The 23,712-nt window shown below is 41.8% G+C and overlaps 1 protein-coding gene across 3 annotated transcripts in view; it reads left to right on the top strand.

The window, feature by feature from the left end:
• CALN1 (calneuron 1) overlaps positions 1-23,712 on the top strand; it is a 683,678-nt gene that overhangs the window by 155,663 nt on the left and 504,303 nt on the right. For all 3 annotated transcript variants that reach the window (XM_011932152.1, XM_011932139.1, XM_011932146.1), the window contains one exon: positions 19,498-19,622. In XM_011932152.1, coding sequence (XP_011787542.1) covers positions 19,505-19,622 — 118 coding nt within the window. In that variant the 5' untranslated portion in view covers positions 19,498-19,504. The remainder of the gene's footprint in view (positions 1-19,497; positions 19,623-23,712) is intronic.

Below are 23,712 nucleotides of genomic sequence, written 5' to 3'. Positions count from 1 at the left end.
GCAGTGGCTCACGCCAGTAATTCCAGCACTTTGGGAGGCCGAGGTGGGCAGATCATGAGGTCAAGAGTTCAAGATCAGCCTGGCCAACATGGTGAAACCCTGTCTCTACTGAAAATACAAAAAAATTAGCTGGGCATGGTGGCGTGCGCCTGTAATCCCAGCTACTTCAGAGGCTGAGGCAGGAGAATGGCGTGAACCTGGGAGGCGGAGACTGCAGTGAGCCGAGATCGTGCCACTGCACTCCAGCCTGGGCAACAGAGCAAGACTCTGTCTCAGAAAAAAAAAAACAGCAAACAAAAAAACAAAACAAAACAAAAACTTGGAACAAAAACCCTCCCCCATTGGAAAAGCAGATAACATGGTCAGGCATGGTGGCTCAGGCCTGTAATTCTAGCACTTTGGGAGGTCGAGGGAGGAGGATCCCTTGAACCCAGGAGTTTGAAACCAGTCTGGGCAACACAGCATGACCTCAGTCTCACTCCCCCTCCTTTTTTTTTTGTAAAAAATAAGCAGAAAAGAGCATCTTTTAAAAAATTATATTTCTTTGGTTACTTGTGAGATCAACTACTGTTTTTGCATACTTTATTCTTTGTCTTTCCAGTTTTGTGAATTATCTGATCATATAGTCTTTGTGTTCCCTGTTTTCCTATTACCTTTATTTATGCTGTTTATAATGTTTAGAAGTTTATATTTTTATACTGGCAAGGCTATTCATCTTTTCCTTTGTAATTTCTTTTGTTTTACTTAAACTCTGAGTGTCTCTTAACCATGAAAGATGAGTTAAGTATTTACATGTATTTCACTCTAGGCTTTTCATTTTTATTTTTTATTTTTCTCCTCTTAAATAGTCTCTTATTTTGTTCATGTCTCACTGCATGAAGTAGAATTTCGGGGATAATGTTATTTAATAGTAGACATAATGGGCTTCTTGTCTTTTTCCTTGTTTCATGGTAATATCTCTGCCTGATTTTCAAGGGGGAGGGCATGTAAGGTGTTTTTTTGGGGTGTAAGAATAAAAGGAGGAAATTATACTTTACTGATTATCTGCAGTAGAGAATGACACTGGCGCCTTCAATTGCCCATGTGCCCTCTGGTCTGGTGTGAAGTGTTTAGGAAAAGGAGAGCGTCTCACACTGGGAGGTATTGACAGTGGCAACTTCCAGTGACTTGTGACACAGGTGCTTGGTTAGGGGGATTGTATTAGTCCGTTTTCAAGCTCTGATAAAGACATACCTGAGACTGGGCAATGTGCAAAAGAAAGAGGTTTAATTGGACTTACAGTTCCACATGGCTGGGGAGGACTCACAACCACGGAGGAAAGCAAGGAGGAGCAAGTCACGTCTTACGTGGATGGCGGCAGGCAAAAAGAGGGTTTGTGCAGGGAAACTCCCCCCACCCTGTCCTTTTTTTTTTTTTTTTTTTAAACCATCAGATCTCTTGAGACTCATTCACTATCACAAGAACAGTGCAGGAAAGACTCACCCCCATAATTCAATCACTTCCCACCAGATTCCTCCCACAACATGTGGGAATTCAAGATGAGATTTGGGTGGGGATGCAGCCAAACCATATCAGGGGTTGACAGATTATATTAATTTGCTTCAACTAGACTAATAGATAATGGGCAAGAGGCTTTATAAAAAAGTAGATCATGCTGATCTAGCAGGCCCAAGTAGACCCCCGGACAGTGATCAAGTTGACATTTCCTTTGCTCGCAAAAGGAGCCCTTCATTAGTTACTCTATGAGTTAGAACACTGAGGAGTTCATCAGATTGGACAGAAGTTGGTCAAAACAATGAACAAACTTCCAAAAGACAATTTAAAATAGAGATCTCTATTGACTCTCACTGGCCTACATCTTTGAACTGAGATGGAAGATGGCTGCAGGTGGCTTTTGTGCCACAATAAAGTGTGCGTCTTATTTTGGGGCAAAGTTCTCAAATGAATTGTCAAACACAAATAAGAGTGGCATGCTTTTTGTCATAAACAGTCAAATGATCCACATTTTCTGGTCTTTTCTGAGATGGCAGGATGTTGTTGGCCATACACAGTTAAAGATGACATTTTAACAAAGATTGGGGAAATCACTACTTCTCAAAGGAACCTTATGCTATGGAAAGAACATTTTTAAAAATAGATGTTTTTGGAAATGTTTCAACTATTATGTGATTTTGTAGCTTAAAAAAAAAATGATGGTGAGTGCATTATCTACAAACTTGACTCCATAAAGTTCAAAAATCTGGAAACAGAACTTTGTCAGCTGTGTGAGAAACTTCCAAATGAAGAGATCAAGGGAGTTTCAGACTCATTTGTTAAAAATACGAAAATGCAACTGCTTTCAGTTTGCAAAATCATCCGTTGACGTTAGGGAAGATGAAACTTTACCAGCCAAATGTCAGCAAAAACCTTGGCATGCTTGTCAGATGGAATTGAAGAATGAATATTATGACTTCGTAAATACTGCCAATGACATTTTTCTTCCATTCGAATCTGTGTCTCTTACGGAGGTGTATTTTTGGTTATGGCAGACATGAAAGTAAAGTCTGGAAATAAGCTCAACCCAAAACCAGATCTTCAAATCACTGTATAACAAAGTGTTATGTCAAGGTTTTCAATAAGTGTGAATAATATTAGATCGTCTTGTTTTTGCAAAAAAAGAAAAAAAATCCAATTTCTGTATCTTGAGAGCAAAGTTATTCATTTAACCAGTGTTTTAAAATTTATTAGTCTGGAGCTGCATGCAGAATTCCTATATTTCAGGATGTTATCTATTTATGCTTTCTATATTTGTTTTAATAAACTTGTCAGAGATTTGTTGTTTATTGCTTTTGTTTTGGAGAACTAGCTCTTTCAAGTTATCTGTTTTCTAATTCACTGCTTTCATTATTTCCTGTTTTTTTCCATTTTCTTAATTTATTTTGTTGTTTTTTTTTAACTAAGGAGTTAGCGTTGAGGACTTAGTATTTTTTCCTCTTTAAGATAAAGAGAATGTTTAAATAACAAAACTTTCTTTCTGAATGCTCCTTTGCTACACTCTGATTTTTAAAAATAAGTATTGTTTTTGTTATTTTAAATAATAAGTGTTGTTGCCATTTTCTTTACTTTAAAGATAGCCTGTATTATAACTTTAATTTAAACATTGACCTAGGAGATATTTTGGGGAATGTAATAAAATTTTCAATTTTAGCTTCTATTTTATTTTTAAATTTTTTTTATTTCCATAGGTTTTTAGGGAAGAGGTGGTGTTTGGTTACATAAATTCTTTAGTGGTGATTTGTGAGATTTGGGTGCACACATCACCCGAGCAGTATACACTGAAAGTATTGACTTTTATTATTGTCTCTGCTTATATTCAACTGTGGTAGACCAACTTTTGAAATACCTATGCTGAAATTTGCTCTGTGGTCTTACATCTGATAATTTGACGGGTCTCTGGGACACACACACACACACACACACACACACACAAATGCACACATTAAATTAGCCTTCATAGCATAATACCCACTTTTCTTCATGTCCTTTTTGTTTCTATTTTTTATCCAGGTAATTTATCAGAGGCTTAGAGGGTGTCCTTAAAGACTTCAACAATTTTTTCTTTTTTCTTTTTTTTTTTTTGAGACGGAGTCTCGCTCTGTCGCCCAGGCTGGAGTGCAGTGGCGCGATCTCAGCTCACTGCAAGCTCCGCCTCCCGGGTTTACGCCACCTCGCCCGGCTAGTTTTTTGTATTTTTTAGTAGAGACAGGGTTTCACTGTGTTAGCCAGGATGGTCTCGATCTCCTGACCTCGTGATCCACCCATCTCGGCCTCCCAAAGTGCTGGGATTACAGGCTTGAGGCACCACGCCCGGCCGACTTCAACAATTTTTAAAAATTATGTATGTATATATGTATGTATGTATGTATGTATGTATGTATTACTTTTTTAGAGACAGAGTCTTGCTTTGTCGTCACAGCTGGAGTGCAGTGGCAACATCATGCTCACTGCAGCCTTGACTTCCTGGGCTCAAACGATCCTCCCACCTCAGTCTCCCAAGTAGCTGAGGCTACAGGTGCGCACCACCATGCCAGGCTATTTCTAAATTTTTCATAGAGATGAGGTTTCGCCGTGTTGCCCAGGCTGGTCTGGAACTCCTGGCCTCAAGTTATCCTCCTGCCTCGACTTCCCAAAGTGTGGGGATTATGGGTGTGAGCCACTGTGCCCAGCCTCGACCTCCCAAAGTGTGGGGATTATGGGTGTGAGCCACTGTGCCCAGCCTCGACCTCCCAAAGTGTGGGGATTATGGGTGTGAGCCACTGTGCCCAGCCAGTTTTTCTTTATATTTAAATTATTTTTACTTTACAGTGCTATGATATGGTACATAGAAGTTTATGACTCGTATGCTATCATTTTGAATTTTACCCTCAAACATAAAATGACCATCATCCTTCACTTGTACTTCACTGTACTTCAGTGTTTTTTTAGTTTGAATTGTTTGAAGTGAGAACTTTATTTTCTGTTACATTTGATTTAAAATATTGCCTCATGATTTACTTCGTAAACTTCTCTACTTATTTTAAGTGACCCTTTCAAGGTGGCAGGAGGTGGAGATAGTGTTGTTTTTGTGGCTGCTTCTAGAGGAATCTTCAGAAGCCGTTATTACTCTGAAGGAAACTGAATCTCATTTTGTTTTTTTGTGGGCGTGCTCTGTCGCCCAGGCTGGAGTGCAGTGGTGTGGTCTTGGCTCACTGCAGCCTTCACCTCCCAGGTTCAAGTGATCCTCCTGCCTCAGCCTCCCGAGTAGCTGGGATTACAGGTGCACACCATGATGCCTGGCTAATTTTTGTATTTTTAAGTAGAGATGGGGTTTTGCCATGTTGGCCAGGCTGGTCTCAAACTCCAGATCTCAAGGGATCTGCCTGCCTTGGCCTCCCAAAGTGCTGGGATTACAGGTGCGAGCCACCGTGCCTGACCGGTAACCTGTATTTTCTACCTGAATGCTCGGAGCATTTCTCCTTATCCTTGAAATTCGAAATTGTCACCTGGAGATCTACCTCTGTCAGTGTCTTAAGCTAACATGGGTGCTTTTTCTGCTGTCAACATAGAAATGCACAATAAAATAGAAAAAATTATTAAACGTGTCACTGTGCTGGTCATCTGCCTGCTTTCTTATGGATTTATCTGCCTTTTTCTCCTACTTGGCATGGTAGGGCTTGATGTTTGCAAACTACATTTCCAGATTCCCTGGCAATAGGCTGCTGACTGATTTGGCCAAAGGGAGGCACCAGCAGGAAATGAAAAGGCGGGAAAAAGAGATAGGCTGGGGTATTTTCCCCATCTCAATCTGCTTTTGACAAATGTCTCCAGCAGTGGCTATGTCTTTTCAGTGGTTCTTGCTTTGAATCTTGGCAGAGCAAAGCCTTTCCCTCTCTCCTTTTAGTTCCTATTGGGCAGCCCCTACCAAGGTGCAAGATCCTTTTGGGAAACTCAACTTTGAGGCTCTGATAGTACCACCCTCTCCCTACGTCCTTCCAGGCTGGGGGTGGGAATACGTTGCTGCCATCTCTAATCTCTGCTAAGTATCTCTGTTTGGCTTTCCCACCCTTCCAACAACTTAGTAGATGGCTGTTTTAAATCCTCCTGTTGAACTACCTGATATAGGCTCTGTTTTCCTGGCTAAGCTCTGATGAATAAAATCAGTTAGTTTGGAAAGAAAGGAAGGAAGGGGAAACTCAGAGCCCAGGGAGATAAGCATAGGAGTGGGCACCACTGAACAGCAGGAACCTCCCTGCCCCCCAGAAAGCTCTGGTGATGGGGTTTTAATGTTCATGCAGAGGCAAAAGATGTGGTCTTGGAATGGCACAGGCAGGAAACAGGAAATGAGACTCCGGTTTCCCAGCCCCCTGGAATTCATGGACTAAATATTTATGTTTCCCCAAAAGTCATATGTTGAAATTTTTTTTCTTTTTTTGAGACGGTGTATTGCTCTGTTGCCCAAGCTGGAGTGCAGGGGCGTGATCTTGGTTCACTGTAACCTCCACCTCCCAGGTTCAAGTGATTCTGCTGCCTCAGCCTCCCAAGTAGCTGGGATGACAGGCATGCACCACCATGCCCGGCTAATTTTTGTATTTTTAGTAGAGACAGGATTTCACCATGTTGGCCAGGCTGGTCTCGAACTCCTGACCACAAGTGATCCACCTGCCTTGGCCTCCCAAAGTGCTGGGATTACAGGCACGAGCCACCGCACCCAACCATATGTTGAAATTCTTATTGCCAATGTGATGGTATTAGCAGATAGGGCCTTTGAGAGGGATTAGGTCATGATATAGTGAGCCACTCATCTCTCAAAGGCCCTATCTGCTAATGAGCGGGAGGTGGAGGCCTCATTCGCTAATGAGGTGGAATCCTCATGAATGTCCCCTCATAAGGGGACAAAGAGACCAGAGCTCTCTTTGCCATCCACCTCATGGGGACACAATGAGAAGAGGGCCACCTGTAGACCAGGAAGAGGGTCTTCATCAAGAATTTGATCAAGCTGGCACCCTGATTTTGGCCTTCCAGGCTTGAGAACCATGAGAAACAAATGTTTGTTGTTTAAGCCACATATTCTGTTTTATTAGGTTGGTGCAAGAGTAATTGCAGTTTTTGCCATTAAAAGTAATGGCAAAGAGTAATGGTTGATGCAAGAGTAATGGCAATAACTGCTATTACTCTCGCACAACCTAATAGCAACTTACTATTCGTGGATGAAATGTTTGTGTTTTCCCAAAAGTCATATGTTGAAATTCTTTTTGAGACGGAGTATTGCTCTGTTGCCCAGGCTGGAGTCCAGTGGCCCTATCTGCTAATACTGTCACATTGGCAATAAGAATTTCAACACGTGGTCGGGCACGGTGGTTCATGCCTGTAATCCCAGCACTTTGGGAGGCCAAGGCAGGCAGATCACTTGAGGTCAGGAGTTCGAGACCAGCCTGGCCAACATGGTGAAATTCTGTCTCTACTAAAAATACAAAAATTAGCTGGGCATGGTGGTGCATGCCTGTCATCCTAGCTACTTGGGAGGCTGAGGCAGGAGAATCACTTGAACCTGGGAGGTGGAGGTTACAGTTTTCACTTACAAGTGGGAGCTAGATTCCGTCTCCCCACTGGCCCAGCAAAGTAGCAGTGATGCTTATTTCTTCCCAGAGCAATGGCTGCCAAAGACAGATGCTACAGTGACAAATCAAAACTCTAAGCCAGTGTTCCAGGGGATGTGCTGTCCAAATGTACACTACCTGTGTGGTGCAGGCTTCTAAGTTAGGGAATTTATCTAATTACTGGTTCCAAACTGGTGAGACGCCCTGTGTGATGGATGGGGATCTCTGTGAACTTAGAACTCCAATGGGAAAGCGTCACCTGTTGTAAAGGCTACTGGGGTTCCTCCCCTCAACAAATGACAGGCCGCACTGGGAAACAGTTTGTCACCTAGGAAAATCAGGGTAGTACAAAAAGAGGATTAGTGCCTTCAGAAATGGAAATTATAGAATGACATTCTGAAGAAAAATATGAAATGAGTCAGTTAGAAATGGTTAAAAGAGCCAGGTGCGGTGGCTCACACCTGTAATCCCAGCACTTTGGGAGGCTAAGGTAGGCAGATCACTTGAAGCAGGAAATAGAGACCAGCCTGGACAATATGATGAAATCCTGTCTCTACTAAAAATACAAAAATTAGTCAGGCATGGTGGTGCACATCTGTAATCTCAGCTACTTGGGATGGTGAAGCAGGAGAATTGCTTGAATCTGGGAGGCGGAGCTTGCAGTGAGCTCACATTGCACCACTGCACTCCAGCCTGGGCGACAGAGCGAGATTCTGTCTCAAAAAAAAAAAATTTTAAAAATGGTTAAAAGGTGAAAGAAAGTATAAGAATCATAATGAAAGATTCATACTCAGTGAAAAACAAGAGGTGTGTTTATAAAAGAACCAAAGTAAACTTTTGGAAATGGAAAATATAGTCATTTAAATAAAAAATTCAGTAGACAGGTTCAACCACAATTCAGTAAAAACTGAAAAGAGAAATTGTAAATTTGCAAATAATTTGAGGAGATTACTTCTGAGATACACAGAGAGGTAAAAATGTGAACAAATGAAAGAGTTTAAGGAACATAGACAATATTATGAGGTATCAGTCAAGACTTAGTTGAAGAACCAGTAACCACTCTGGGTATTTTAAGCAGGCAGGGATTTAATATGAGGGATTTGATGCTTGCATAATTATTCAAGGGTTGAAGGAGTGGATTTTAGGTGGTTGTCCGGCATGACTTCCAGAATAATTCAAAGCCAACTCTCCAGGAGAGTTACTACCACTGAGGCTGCCACTGCAGTATGTTGTCCCTGCAACATTCTCTTGACTTCCCAACATTTGGAGAATGGTCCCCTAGAGCTGTGATCTGGGGATTCAGAAGCCATTGCTGCCACCCCCATAGCTGCTTTGTCACAGCCAGGAAACTGGAGTGTGAACAATGGAATGTTGCTGCAGGAAAATGTCATGTTTTCATGTCTTCTTTTCTGTAGAGAATCACAACATGGCAAGGAAACAGTCAGTGACATGCTGGAGGCAGCTCATACTGGCTTGTGAGAAACCCACTTTTACATTCTGAAGGATTTTGTGAGGTGATTTTTAAATGCATCTTTTTTTTTTTTTTTTTGAGACAGGGTCTCATTCTCTGTTACCCAGGCTGGAGTACAGGGGTTTAATCTTAGCTCACTGCAGCCTTGAACTTCTGAGCTCAAGCAATCCTCCCAGCTCAGCCTCCCGAGTAGCTAGGACTACAGGCACATACCACCATGCCCAGCTAATTGTTTTATTTTTTGTAGAGATGAGGTCTTGCTATGTTGCCCAGTCTGGTCTTGAACTCCTGGCTCCCACCCTGGCATCCCAAAGTGCTGGGATTACAGGTGTGAGCCACCACACTCAGCCTATGCATTCATTCTTAAAAATGGTATATAAACTTACCATGAAATAAATTTAAAAATCAGGGTAATAAATATTTAAAATTCATCACTTCCTAATCGTTTTGCTACATTTTACTATTATTTGTGATTTTTGTGGTTAATGTAGTCTAGTGTGTGCGTGTGTGTGTGTGTGTGTGTGTGTGTGGCGGAGATGCTGCACGGCGGTATGCTGGTATACTGCTGTACATCTCTTTCCAAATCCATGTTTAGTGGCACATGTTGGGAGCTTGGAATTGGCCCTTGTGGGAATATTTACATCATGAAAATGGAAAACTCTACACATCAAGAGTGCTTCTTTTTGAGAGCGAGGGCTAAACATTTACCAGTATACCACTGCCTTCACCTCATGTCTATATGGCAAATTTTGTGTAAGAGCTTTTGAATATTAGAACTAACTTTCATCCAGAACCTTAGTAGCAAGAGAGTCTGGAAAATAGTTATTGGCTTCCCAGCTTCCTTGGTCAGATGAACTATGAATAGCTTTTGGGTAAACCAGTCAAGAGAATCCAGCTTGAACAGAGAGGTCCAACGTACATCTAATAAGAGCTTACGAAAAAGAGAATGAAGAGATTTGGAGAGTGCCTATATCTAAAAACATAATGACTTAGAATTGTCCAAAATGAGTATGAATAGGTGAACAGCAAGTATACCTATAGATTTCTCATGAGAAACAAAACATTTTCTAAGTGCAAAGAAATCATTAATTTATAATTCTCTACCAGGTTAACCTTTGTAATTCAAATGAAGTTGAAATAAAGACTTTTTAAGACAAAGACTTACAAAGCTTGCCATTTATAGCCCCTCATTTACATTTACACGTCACTGAAAAAGAAATTGAATCTGGAACAAAAGAGTAGCCTGCAAGAACCAGTGATGAGCAGAAAATTGGCAAACTTGTGGAAAAGTTTAGATAAGCATCGGTTGTAAGAAACAATAATACTGACTAATTTTGGGGGAAAAGGGGTTAAAAATAAGATTGAAATTAGACACTGGACAGTAACATAGAAGGACAAAGCAGTGCAAAAATTATAAACAATCCAATACATAAAGATGAAAAGCACACTTGTAGCAGAAGAAATTGAATGGGCAAAAGCCATACAAAAAGATGCTTAAGCTAGCAGTCAAGGAAATCCAATTAAAAATGAAACAGTCTGCTAATACCAAGTTTTGGCAAGGCTATCGGGGAAATTGACACACTCCTAGACTAATGGTGGATCTGTAAATTGTCACATCACTAAGGTGTTTTTAAAACACATCTAAACATTCTCTGATACTCCATTTTTCAAAAGGTGGAGTCTAATTCCTTTCCCCCTAAGTGTTGGCTGTATTCAGTGACACAGTTCTAATGAAACAAAGTGGCAGAAGTGAAGGTGTGTGATTTCCAAGACCAAGTCATAAGAGTCCCTGACCCTGTCTCTTTGATCACTTGCTTGGGGTGATCCAGCTCCCCTATGGAGAGACCCACAAGAAAGTGAGACCTTTTGTGAACATCTCTTTCCAAATCCATGTTTAGTGGCATCATGTTGGCAACCATGTGAGTGCTCCCAATTCACATGAACAAAGAAAGAGCTATGTGAGTGCGCCATCTTGGAAATGGATCCTCCAGGCCCGGTCAGGACTTCTGATGATGGTGGCCCCTGTCAGTGTCTTGACTGCAATCAGAGAAGACTCCTTGAGCCAGAACCACCCAGCTAAGCAGCTCCTGATTCTGACCCACAGAACCTGAGATAATAAATATTTATTTTAAGCCACAAAGTTCAGGGGTAATTTATTATATATCAATAAATAACTATTATATACTAATAAATAACCTAATCACTTTGGAGTGCAATTTCACTAAATCCAATAAAGGTAAAGATTTGCATACTCAACAAGCAGGTAGTATTTTATTTAGGTATGCAGTTCAGAGAACTACAAAGAGACACACATGGGGATATTCATTGCAGTACACTTTTCCATCAATTGTATAATTTATACAATTGGGTATTTGTACAATGGAAAACTGTTGAGCAGTTAAAAATTAATTAACTAGGTATATGTATATGGATTTAGATAGATCCCAGAAAGCCAATATAGAGTGAACCATGCAGGTTTCAAAAGCATATGGAAGGTGTAATATCATTTACGTAAATTTAAAGATAGACACAGCAATAATACAATATATTCTATATAGTTACATCAAAATGTGGACAAATTTAAAAGCATGGACAGGAAGGATATGTTCCACCTCCAGAATAGAGTTGTCACTGTGGAGGGAGGGAAGTGAAGGAATAGAGTAGGTGGTAAGGGTTTCAGTGTAGTATGTTATTTCTTTAAAAAAAATCTAAGCAAAGAAGGCAAAATATCATTAAATCTGGGTGGTGGGTACATGGGTGCATTATGGCATGTGCTAAAATTTCTGTTTCTTTGAAATATTCTTCATTGCCATTAATGCAGATTTTCATTCTGTTACTGTTTTTGGATTTCTCCTTTGTTTGCAAATGTCTGTACCTTTTCCAAACTGGCTTACCTCTCAGCTTATTGCCTTTTCTTTTTGTCTTGACATCTCTTCTTCTCACTCTGATATTTCTTTATGAATTTGCATCCCTATGTCATAGACACCTTGCTGAAAAGTTTAGGGCATAAAACAGAAAGTTTGTAAAATTGTCCTTTCTTGTACTATATCATTGTTGGCAATAGCTTTTGCTCTACTTCTTCTTGAAAGTTCTTCCTTCTCTAATGATGCAGAATTTTTACACAGACTACTACGTTAGTGTTTTTGCTTACTCATTCTTGTCTGATTTGAGATCTGTCCAAACCCAGTGTTTGCCAACTGGCATGCCCCTGCAGGATTTTAGCAAGGGAATAAAACTGTTTTATAAGTGCTTAGCCAAGTGTCCAGGGTCTAGCTGGCCTTTGTTGAGAGCATCTTTGCTGGAGTAAGATGAGATCTTCTTGTCCCCACCATGTAGCTCTTGAACTGAGAGGAGGAGATATATATTTCTGGGTTATTCGAGGCCTTCTACAGTTTTTTTCCTTTCTGAAGCAATGCTTGAAAAGTCATGATCCCCATAGGTCATTACTCCTGGGGTCCTTCTCACCCACACCTGTGCCTTGCAGCCAATTTCTCATCTTCATGTACAGGGTTCATGTCTCAGACCTTCCATTTCTAGCCACCTTGCATACTGGGAGTTATGATCCATGAGTAGCTAGAGGAAAATGGTTGTTGCTTCACAGTGGTGGAAGGGTCAGTGGTGGGATTTGACCTTGGCTGCTTGAATAAAGCAATTCCAACACAGTCAGGAGGGTAATTGCCTGCTGTTCTCGTTGGTCATCCCTAAGTCCCTGAAATAGAAGAGAATTTGGGTAGATAAAAATCTCTTCTTATCCCTGTACTATCTGACTCTATTATTCCCTCTCTCAAGGCTGCACCACTGATTATTCGTCATTCTAATCCTAACTGTACTGATTTTATGGAAGCTTCTTCCATACCCCGGCATTGGTGTCATTGAGAATATCACTATTTTGGAGTTCCTTCGTGGTTGTTTTTACAGGAATTTGGCAAAGGCTCTATCAGGGCTGGTTAGGCTCTTTAACCTTTAGCATGCAAGATCAATATTGCCCCTTGTATGCCTGGTAATTGTAGGACACGGATTGCCATCAAGTCTGCAAGAGATGCCATGTACTTCTCCAGCACTCTGTAGAGAGCTCAGGAATCAACTGAAGTCTTTCAACTTCTTTCAGAAGTCCATCTAAGACTTTTAAGAAGTCTTAAGCTCTTTGAAAAAGTTTCAGGGACAAGTTAAGATGCCATTTCTCCAAATGGTTTTCTTTCTCTCTCTGTGGTTCATTATCACAAATCTATACAACATAAATTAAATACTTTAGAGCTGTGCTTCTCAAACTATTTGTGAGGAAGGACCAGTTTTAATTTTTTTTTTATTTTTTAGTTTCAGTCTTGTGTAGACTGATACTTTAAAAAAATACAGTAAGAAAGTATTACCAGGAAAAATAAAAGAAGCAAAAATATACAAAAATTGAGTCCATTGGTCATGTGCTTAGAAGTTGGGGCAATGCTCTAAATTGCTATTTCAATGCTTTCTCTCAATTCTTGTACTTATCTCACTGCAGACCAGCAACAAATGGTGTGCAAGTGGCAGTGGTCTATAGACCACACTTTGAATAGTACTGCTTTAGAAGCCCTGTAGAACACTCAGGGCTTTGCTCAGAATAATACTGCTACCCTCCTGCAAATGTGCCTGGGTCTTTGGTACTGTAGAGGAAAAAAAAAAAAGAAGGTATATTAACGTGGGTTCTCCAAAGAAACAGAATCTGTCTGTCTATCTGTCTGTCTATCTATCTATCTATCTATCTATCTATCTATCTATCTATCTATCTATCTATCTATCCATCCATCCATCAATCATCTATCACATATCTCTATTTTTCTTTCTTTCTATCTGTCTATCTATCTATCTATCTATCTATCTATCTATCTATCTATCTATCTATCTATCTATCTATCTATCTGTATAACTTTAAAGAGATTTATCGTAAGGAATTAGCTCATGCAGTTACAGACCCTGAAAATTCCACAGTCAGCTGTCAGCAAGCTGAAGACCCAAGAGAGCTGACGGTATAGTTCCAGTCTGGTTTGAAGACCTGAGAATCAGATAGTGAAAATCTCCAGTCCAAGTCTGAGTTCAAGGGCAGAATAAGACGGATGTCCCAGCTTGAAGACAGTTTGAAGAACAAATTCTTTCTTACTTAGTGTGTTCATTCTATGTAAGCCTATTCATTCTATTCATTATTGGATGAGACCTACCCACACTGGAGAGGAGAATCTGCTTTACTCAGGCTACCAGTTCAAAAGTTAACCTAATCCAGCAACACCCTCACAGACACATCCAGAATAATGTTCAACCAAATATCTGGGCAACCCATGGCCCAGTCAAGTTGACACATGAAATTGACCATCACAAAAGGGCATCATTTCAAGTTAATGTGAATGAGGCTCTTTAGTTATTTAATTAATTTTTTTTATAGACAAGGTCCCCCTCTGTTGCCCAGGCTAAGGGACAGTGGCAAAATTATAGTTCACTGCAGCCTCAAACTCCTGGGCTCAAGTGATCTTCCTACCTCAGCCTCCTGAGTAGCAGGGACTACAGGTGTGCACCACCATGCCTGACTAATTTTTTAAATTTTTTTCTAGAGATACAGTCTTACCATATTACCCAGACTGGTCTTGAACTCCTAGCCTCAAGTGATCTTGCAGCATCAGCCTCCCAAAATGCTGAGATTACAGGTGTTAGCCACCATACATGGCCTCTTTAGTATATTACTCTGTCAAGAAATGTACCAGTTCCTTGACCCCATTAACAGTAACCGTCCCTTTTGGTTTTAACCTCTCAATATCTTCTCTTTGATATGACCATTTAGCCTTCCTGGCACCCAGAAAATGGACTCTTCTTTGGCTCTGGTAGTTTCCATTCAAGTAGCCCCTTCTGCATGGTGTTGCCAGAGCTTGCTGACACCATTCAGCACTGGAACCCGCTGGTGCTTTGCTGCTCACGCCTGATCCCTCTGCACAGTGGTTTACATGCCAGCCTCTCCCTGAAGCTTGCCCTTTGTCAGGTCTCACCGACCTTCCTTTGTAATACAGCATGTAATCCAGGCATCAATCTAATTCGTCCATGACTTCTTGTTGCCCCTGCATCCTGCTTCATATAATCCTTAGCAAATAATTACTGGTGATACTCACTGAGCAGATGCCTGGTGCTAAGTATAGTGCTGTCTGTATTGTATCTTTTTAGAGTCAGAGTCTTGCTCTATCACTCAGGCTGGAGTACAGTGGTGTGATCATAGCTCCCTGAAGTCTCAAATTACTGTGCCCAAATGATCCTCTCACTTCAGCCTCCCGCGTAGCTATGACTGCATGTGTGTACCACCGTGCCCAGCTAATTAATTAATTAATTTTTTTTTTTTGTCTGTGTAGAGACAGGGTCTTGCTCTATTGCCCAGGCTGGTCTGGAAATCTTGACATCAAGTGATCCTCCCGCCTTGGCCTCCCAAAGTGCTGGGATTACAGATGCGAGCCACCATGCCTGGCTGTTTATCTTATTTAATATTTACAACAGTACTATTCTCTTCAGTATGTATTAAAACCCTAGTTTTACAGAAGAGGAGACAGGCTGACAGAGGTCAAGCAACTTATTTACCTGGCTAATAAGGGCAGAGGTAGGATTAAAATCTAACACTGTTTTTGACTAGAAAGTGCTGGTTTGTTTTTTTTTTTTTTGGAGGTGGAGTCTCCCTCTATGACCCAGGCTGGAGTGCAGTGACACAGTCTCAGCTCATTGCAACCTCCACTCCCGGGTTCAAGTGATCCTCGTGCCTCAGCCTCCCAAGTAGCTGGGATTACAGGCACCTGCCACTACGCCTGGCTAATATTTGTATTTTTAGTAGAGATGGGGTTTCACCATGTTGTCTAGGCTGGTTTCCAACTGCTGCCTTCACCTCCCAAAGTGCTGGGATTACAGGCATGAGCCCCTGCACCCAGCCAGTTCTTAACCATGAAACCACTCTGCCTGTCTTAGTTTCTACTGCTGTAACAAATACCTTAGATTAGCTAATTTATAAACAACAGAAATTCATTTCCTACAGTTCTAGAAGTTGGGAAGTCCAAGATCAAGACACCTATAGATTTTGCATCTGGCGAGGGCTGCTCTTGGCTTCCAATATGCTGCCTTGTTGCTGCATTTTCACATGGTGGAAGGCAGAAAGACAAAAGGGCCTTGCTAGTTCCTTCCAGCCCTTTTATAAGGGTATTAATCCCATCCATGAGGGGAGGAACGCTCATGGACCTAATCAGCTTCTAAAGGCTCCATCTCTTAATACTATCACATTAGAGTCTTAGGTTCCAGTGTATGAATTATTGGGGGCCACATTCATTCAGACCATATCACTGGCTTACATAAAATACAGAAAGATTGTTTTCATGACAGTTGCTTAAATATTTCACAATGAGTGAAACTGCTGTTGCAAATATTTATTTATTTTTGTTTGTTGCCCTGTATAGCAGGATCCATCTTCAAGTTTTAGTTTCAGGATAAGATTTGTCTTTGCTTGAACTTATATATTTCTCTTCCCTTAGCCAAGGAGAGAATCTTAAAGCTTGGGTTTCCCTAGGCAGCTTGGAGTGAAATTTAGTCCTTAATTGCAGCAGCTGTTTTTAGCTTATTTAGGATAATGTTCTTCCCTTTCTTGAACATGACTTTATATATCTATATGGATGGTTCAATTGCACGTTTTCTTTCCCACTAGACTTTGAGCTTTTTGAATTCAGAGACTAAATGAACTGAATGTGTACCTAATTTTGTAAGCTGCCTTTTTTTTTTTTCAGAAGCAAATTATGTTGGTATATCAAGTGGGATTCAGTTGTGACCAGTTTTCTTTGCAAAGTACTCAACATTTATTCTGTGGCTGAACTGGGGCGTGGGTTGGATATGTTTGCTTGAGTATAACATCCTTATTATGACTGTAAAATTTTGTGTAACGAATCCAAAGCTGCAGACAACCAGGTAAAAGGTGACAATAGGAAGATATTTATAAAATGCTGAGAAACTAGAGTGATGCATGGTGGAATGGAAGGAATACTTTTTGTACCGACCTTAGTGGGTCTTGTTCCAGGTAGCAAATTAGATAAGAACACAGCAGGTGTCTTTCCATGCTTATGAAGACTTAAACATTGGTTAAGATAGCAGCTGGTGAAGCTCATCTAGTGAGGCTTAGCTAACAAATTAGATAATATCAGAGCAGGTGTCTTCCCATGTTTATGAAGACTTAAACATGTTAAGATAACAGCTGGTGAGGCTCACTGCGTGTAGGACTGGTGCTGAGGGTGAAGTTGAAATCACACAAGAAGTGTTAGCCAGGGTTGACATCTCATTTTCTGGACCATGGATGTCTCAGTCTGTTTTGTGCTGCTATAACAGAATACCTGAGACTGGGTTGTTTACAAAGAGCAAAGATTTGTTTCTTACAGCTCTGCAGGCTGGGAAGTCCAAGGGCAAGAGTCTTTCAGGGGCCTTCTTGCTGTGTTGTCCTGTAGCACAAGAGGAAGAGAGCATGAGTGTTAGTTACTAGAGAGAGAATGAAAGAGACAGAGAAGGGAAAGGGGCTGAATTCATTTTTTTTTTTTTTTTGAGACGCTCTTGTTGCCCAGGCTGGAGAGCGATGGCATGGTTTCAACTCACTGCAATCTCTGCCTCCTGGGTTCAAGCAGTTTTTCTGCCTCAGCCTTCCGAGTAGCTAGGATTACAGGTGTGCACTACCACGCCTGGCTAATTTTTTGTAGTTTTAGTAGAGATGGGGTTTCACCATGTTGGCTAGGCTGGTCTCGAACTTCTGACCTCAGGTGATCCACCTGCCTAGGTCTCCCAAAGTGCTGGGATTACAGGCGTGAGCCACCGTACCCAACTGAACTCATCCTTTTATCAGGAACTCACTCCAGTGATAGATAACCTACACCTGCAATAACAGCATTAATTCTGCCCTTATGACTGAATCACCTCTCAGAGGTCCCACCTCTCAACACTGTAGCATTGGGGATTAAGTTTCTGACACATAAAATTTGGGGGAGACATTCACATTATGGCAGTGGGTATCAGTCCATACTCAAATGACACACAGTCCCAAGAAATCAGGATTGGCCTTAAGGGAAAGACAGAGTAGTCCTAATTCATACATGCGATTCTCCCTTTGAAAGCTTTTTGGTCTGAAAATTAACTTGGAGGGAAAAGGAGGTGGTCATCAAAGTATTCTTCCAGAGAAAGATTCTTGTATTATGTTTAAATATAAGGATAGATTTTGGAACATCTGACTTGTAACTAGCTGAAGATGTACCCCTTATAATTGGCAAATGCATGTGCCCTTTGTAATCAGCATCCTGCCATTTGCAATTGTCCTGTGGATGTACATGTTGTTAGCCATGGAAAGAGTTAAGGGCGAGGGGATGGGTTGCAAGCTGACAGTTGGCTCTTGCCTCAGCCATGTGTCTGTTTTACTTTTTGGGGCCCCGAGCATTTGGGAGAGTTGTCCCAGTTGTTGTGATGAGCAAAAAGCACCTTTGATAGAAATAGAGAAACCAGGAAGTGTAGCCTACTTTGTAGGAAGATAATTAATTCATTTTTAGACATTTTGAGTTTGAAATGAGGGTTTGACATCCGGGTGGAAATGTCTGGTGCTTAGCTGGGGCTGCCTAATGGAAATAGCATGTAGGATGCTGGAGTTCTAGAACAACTTCTGTCACTAACTGGCTTTGTGCTCCTGGTTAAACCTTTTAATTTTCAGGGGTTTCACAGGTTGATTGCTGCCCAGTTCACCTTCCAGAAGCTCTGATACAAAGGTGTTCTCTACCCACGCCTTGTGATTGACTCCCTGTGCTTCCTGCCTGTTGGCCCTAATTCTGTTCAGAGGTTTATCCATCCTCTTAATCCCCCTTGCTAGATGGGGAAGCAGAATATGAAGCATTCAGCGTCTTGTTCAAAGTCACGGAGAGCATCATTGGACAAGTTGGGCCAGGAGCTGTGCTCTTTCTGCTTTAGAGATGATCATCTTCCCAGCTGCCTTTCCTCTTTCTTGTCTTTGCTTGTTCTTCCATTCTCTTCCATTGTCTTTGCTGTCCTTTTATCTCACATCTCTTTTTTCATAGCCTGGACCCTCTAGTCAGCCTTGCATTAGTGGAAACTTCTAAGCCACACTGATGACCATCTGGGTGCAGGAGTTTTTTTCTATTGGTCTAAAAGGATGCTTTAAATTTGTGTGCGAGTGCTGGAAGCAGCTTCATTGTGGGACACCTGAAGGCTGTCACTCCCCTTTGCAGCAGGGCAGGTGTGATTAGCATTTCAGAACGTGTGTGATTAGCATTTCAGAATGTGTGTGCTCACACACCACTCATGTAAGCAGCATCTGCATCTCAACCAGGCTTGGCAGCTGCTTCTTGAGATGCAGACCATTGCATGTCCTTACTTAGAGCTTGGGCATTTCCTACCTGTTTTGAGTGCTGCGTGAGTGCAACGTCTGTATTATCTGGGAGAAATGAGACACTTGGATCTCTGCTTGATCACAGCCAAGACATGTAGTCCCTGGGCATGCCAACACTTCTGGGATTCTCAGTCCTTTCTTGCAAGCATCAAGTGAGAATTTATCAGGCCAAGGAAAGGAGTCAAGAGTGTTGCCATTTGCATAAAGAGATAGTTTGATGGTGATGTGGTGTGCCATGATTAACAAGGACAACATGGTTCAAATTCATAATTAAATGGGGAAAATGAAGTAAGATGTACAGTGAAGAAATGGGAAGAACCTGAGTTCCTTTGGAAATTGCTCAGGTCATTGGGACCCTGGAAATATCCTGACTTTCCCACTAGAAATATTGTTATTTTAACAATGACACCGGCCCTCTGAAAATCGGATGGTCCTTTAAGAAAGGAAAGGAAGAATGAATGATGATGTCTTTCTTTTCCCCTCCCCTGTTCTCTCTTGGGCAGGGAAAAGATGCCGTTCCACCATGTGACCGCCGGCTTGTTGTACAAGGGGAATTACCTCAACCGATCGCTCTCTGCTGGCAGTGACAGTGAACAGCTGGCTAATATCTCCGTGGAAGAGCTCGACGGTAAGGAGCCTACCCTGTTTGGGGGGTTGGCCCCCCTCCCAGGGAGGTGTTTGTGGCTATTCTGAAGCTTAGTTGAATGCCCTGGACTTTGGCCATTCCTTGGCAGTTGTGGCCAAGTGTAACCATGGCGTGATGGGAAAGAGTTCAGAGACAAAATTTTACCCAAGTGGCTTTTTTTGTGTGTGTGTGTGGGACAGATCTGATAGCCTGAACGATCTACGGTGGATATTTCAGTTTTCTTGGATATTGACTGGGGAGATAGCCTTCACCTCTCTTAAAATGTGTTTTCCAATTTCCAGAGTCTTTATCACCAGTGGAATTGTCTTGTTTCTATGTTGTCACCAACAATAGAGTCCATCTGCAGGGGAGGTTTAAGCCCTGTTAATGGCTGTCTCTTGACTTCTGGCCATAGTGCTTTGAATCCTGCCCGAATCGGAATCATCTGGAAGCTCTGTCTAGGTGGCAATGGATAGCAATTATTTTAATTGCCTCTGTTTCTTTGTAACACAGTACAGCCCTGGGTGTTCAAGGCAGGGGTTAGGGATGGACATAAACCTGGGAACATGATGACTAAATTCATCCTAGGACTGTGTCTCATTGTATCTTGGATAAACCGATCCTCTAATTAAAAAAAATTAAAAATAGGAAAAACAAGTTTTGTTTTGTTTTGTTTTCTTCCTGGAATAGAGAATTAGGTTGATTTAGCCTGATGTTTTTACCTAGGTACTGCATCTGCTGAGGTCAAACCAGAATCAGTTTTCCCCAGTGTTTATGAATACTTTGTTGCTTGTAATAATACCATTTTAAAGCACAAGGTTTAAATTTGCTTTCTCAAGTAGAGAAGTAAAAATTACCCCAGATGGCCCACATGTTTGCTTTTAAGTGTAATGGTTCAAATCAATGTGCTTTGTATGTGCACATTAGGGAGCCTCATTTCTCCCAGAAGGAAGGTGGAGGACATTCGACTCTGAGACAGTGAAGCCAAACTTGCTTCACAACAGGCAGGAGGTGAGGGAGGTGAAGGGGAGAGGCCTAAAATAGCTTCTCCTTCTGTCATCATTTTGCCTGTGTGCTTATTTAAATGCTTGCTTATTTACATGAATGAAGAGGGAGGCAGCAGAGGATGTGGCCCTGGTAGGCTGGGTCCAAGGAGAGTCTGGGGGATGTTTGAAGAAGTGTAGTGATGGGGGCAGAGTCAAGATTCCTAGGGATAGCAGCAGCTTACTGTGGTCTGGACAAAGACTGATGGTCGGAGAGGAAATCAGGGACCCTTACATCTTCTGGTCTTCAGTTGAGCAAAAGGTATACTGATGTAGGACACAGAAGTGGGAAATTGAGCTCTGACCTCCTCCAAAGTGAGCCCATAAAGGTGACCACAAATCAGGCTGAGGTTGCCCTTGGGTGGTATCTTGGTCTATTCAGGCTGCTGTAACAAGACACCATAGACTAGGTGGCTCATAAAGAACAGAAATTTATTTCTCACAGTTTGGGAGGCTTGGAAGTCTAAGATCAAGGTGCCAGCAGATTTGATGTCTGGGGAGGGCCACTTTCTGATTTATAGATGTCACCATCTTGCTGTGTCCTCATATGGTGGAGAGAGTGAATAAGTTCTTTTGGGCCTTGAGTATATAAGGGCACTGTCTTAGTCTGCTTTGTGTTGCTATAACAACATAGTACGTTGTGGGTAATTTATATAGAAAAGAAGTATATTTGGCTGATGGTTCTGAAGACTGGGGAGTCCAAGTGCACAGCACCGGTATCTGGTGAGGGCCTTCATGCTGTTTCATCCCGTGACAGAGGTGGAAAGATGAGAGAGGGTAAGAACAAGAAAGCCAGAGAGGACTAAACTCACTTTTATAATAATCCACGCTCTGGATAATGAACTTCCCCCTGAGATAATGACATTAATCCATTCATGAGGGCAGATCTTTCATAGTCTAATCACATCTTAACCATCTCACCTCTTAGCACTATCATAATGCCAATTAAATGTCAATGTGAGGTTTGGAAGGGACTTTCAAACCATAGCAGGCACTAATCCCATTCATGAGGGCTTTTCCCTCCTAATCACCTCCTGAAAGACCTCACTTCTTAATGACATCACGTTGTTGATTAGGTTTCCACATATGCATTTTGGGGGGACCCAAACATTCAGCTCATAGCAGTGTGTTTGGGAGGTGAAGTGAGGCCCTGGCTTTTCCTACCTATGGGAGTCTTCAATGTGAATGGATATTAGGGCAGGTGGTGCATTAATGTGGGGTGGATGTTTGCTTGTGTTTATTTGAGTAGATACCCAAGGCTCAGTCATCAGTTAGCAGGAGGGACTGGGAGTCCCCCATGCATGCAGGACCCACTGAGTGGCCCTGGCTGAGAACTGGGTAACACTATCTATATGTTTCGGGCAATTCTTTAAGAGATTAAAAATCACTAATCAAATGGAGTTTGGAAATCATCCATGGCTTTCCATATTCTCCCCACTTCCTGCTTCCCAACTTTGCCATGAATGATTAGGAGATGATTTCTCTGTGACTTCTCAGCGCAATGGCTTTTTTCGCTGTTAAATTCAATCTCTGCTAAGGCAACTGTTCAGGGCCACTGTGGAGGTGCATGGCTTTTCAAGAGGGCTGCTGGCTGGATTTCAACCCTCCTCTCCCTACTTGGGTGCCCTGCTGAAATTGCCCTCCACTTTCTTGGCCAAACAGAAAAGCATATAAACTTGCTATTTTAATCAGGCAAAGGCAGCTTGAGAAGGACTGAAATGTACTTTTTCAGTATGTAGATTAGTAGGAGTAATTCTAAGAGCCCTCCAAGCCCAGGCTGGCAGCCTGAGCATTGGCAGCCTTGGGGTATTTTATTGAGTGAAGTGGGAGCTTTGTAAAGGCCTGAGATTGGCTGGGTGAAGATGCTGTGTTTGTCCTTCAGGAGGGTAATCCAGGCTCTCAACCTGGGGAAGGGCCATTTATTTTCTGACAGAAGATTCCTTCTACTTATTTATTTAGTTTTTGCCAAGGTGAACACTGAGTTATGACTGCTCCTGGTTTATTACAAGCATCTCGGGGCTCTGGACAGTACAGTGCAGATGTGTTTGGAGTTTAGAGCAGGCACGCAGGGTCTGGAAACCAACTGGCTTGAATCAATTCAGATGACTATAGATTGGTCTTGGGGAAGCCAGTTTCCAGGGCAGAGTTTGCTTGCTGTTCTCTCGGGCTGCTTCACGGCATGGTGACCCTAAAGTTCTGCTGGTTGGGGGCACTCATTTACCCTCAGAGGACAGGTGGTGCTGTGCTGGGAGGTTGATGTGTTGGACACTGATGGACATCGCAGCATCCTTTGTGGTCTGGCTGCCTTGAGCATAGGCATTAGTTGGGTGCTATACTTACCTGCTCTCTACCTCTCCACCCTGTAGCCACTGCAGCCTTCTGCTTGTGAATGGCTACAGGTTTCCCCACCTGTTTGTGTTTACCACCAATGATGGAAAATCCCTTTCCCCCAGTGTAAGGGCCAAAGGTGTGCCCTTCATGAATGGTTATCCTCTGAAAACAGGCATGAAAAGGACCACTGCCATGCAGGTCATTTTCAACTGCAGTTCCCTTCTGAAAAGTTTCTATTTCTTCTCTTTAAACAAAGCTCAGGAGGGAAACATGCAAAGCTGAATCAAAATGATCAAAGTTGGAAATCACCCAACCAAACTCAGTGAAGGTGGATTGATGGAGAGTCATTCATTCATTCATCCATTTTTATTCATTTGTTAAAAGGATGTTTAGTAGGTGGAGGAGGAAATGCCTTCTAGGTAGTAGAGGAAAATCAAATAAGCATAATATTCATTGCCTCTTTCCAAGGAGCTTACATCTATCCAGGAAGTTTATGCATATACCAGATTTATTAGCAACATCTTATACTTTTAGAGTGCATTATATGGAATTCTATTAGATATATGCAGTGTGATTGTTGAATAGTTTTCTTAATGCTATTTATTGAATAATCTCATCATGCTGTTTTTTTTTTTTTTTTTTTTTTTGAGACAACAAAGTCTCACTCTGTCACCCAAGCTGGAGTGCAGTGGCATGATCTTTGCTCACTGCAACCTCCA

The sequence above is a fragment of the Colobus angolensis genome, unplaced genomic scaffold, assembly GCF_000951035.1.
Source record: "Colobus angolensis palliatus isolate OR3802 unplaced genomic scaffold, Cang.pa_1.0 Scaffold122, whole genome shotgun sequence".
Classification (NCBI taxonomy): Eukaryota; Metazoa; Chordata; class Mammalia; order Primates; family Cercopithecidae; genus Colobus; species Colobus angolensis.
This window is presented reverse-complemented; position numbering and strand designations above follow the sequence as displayed.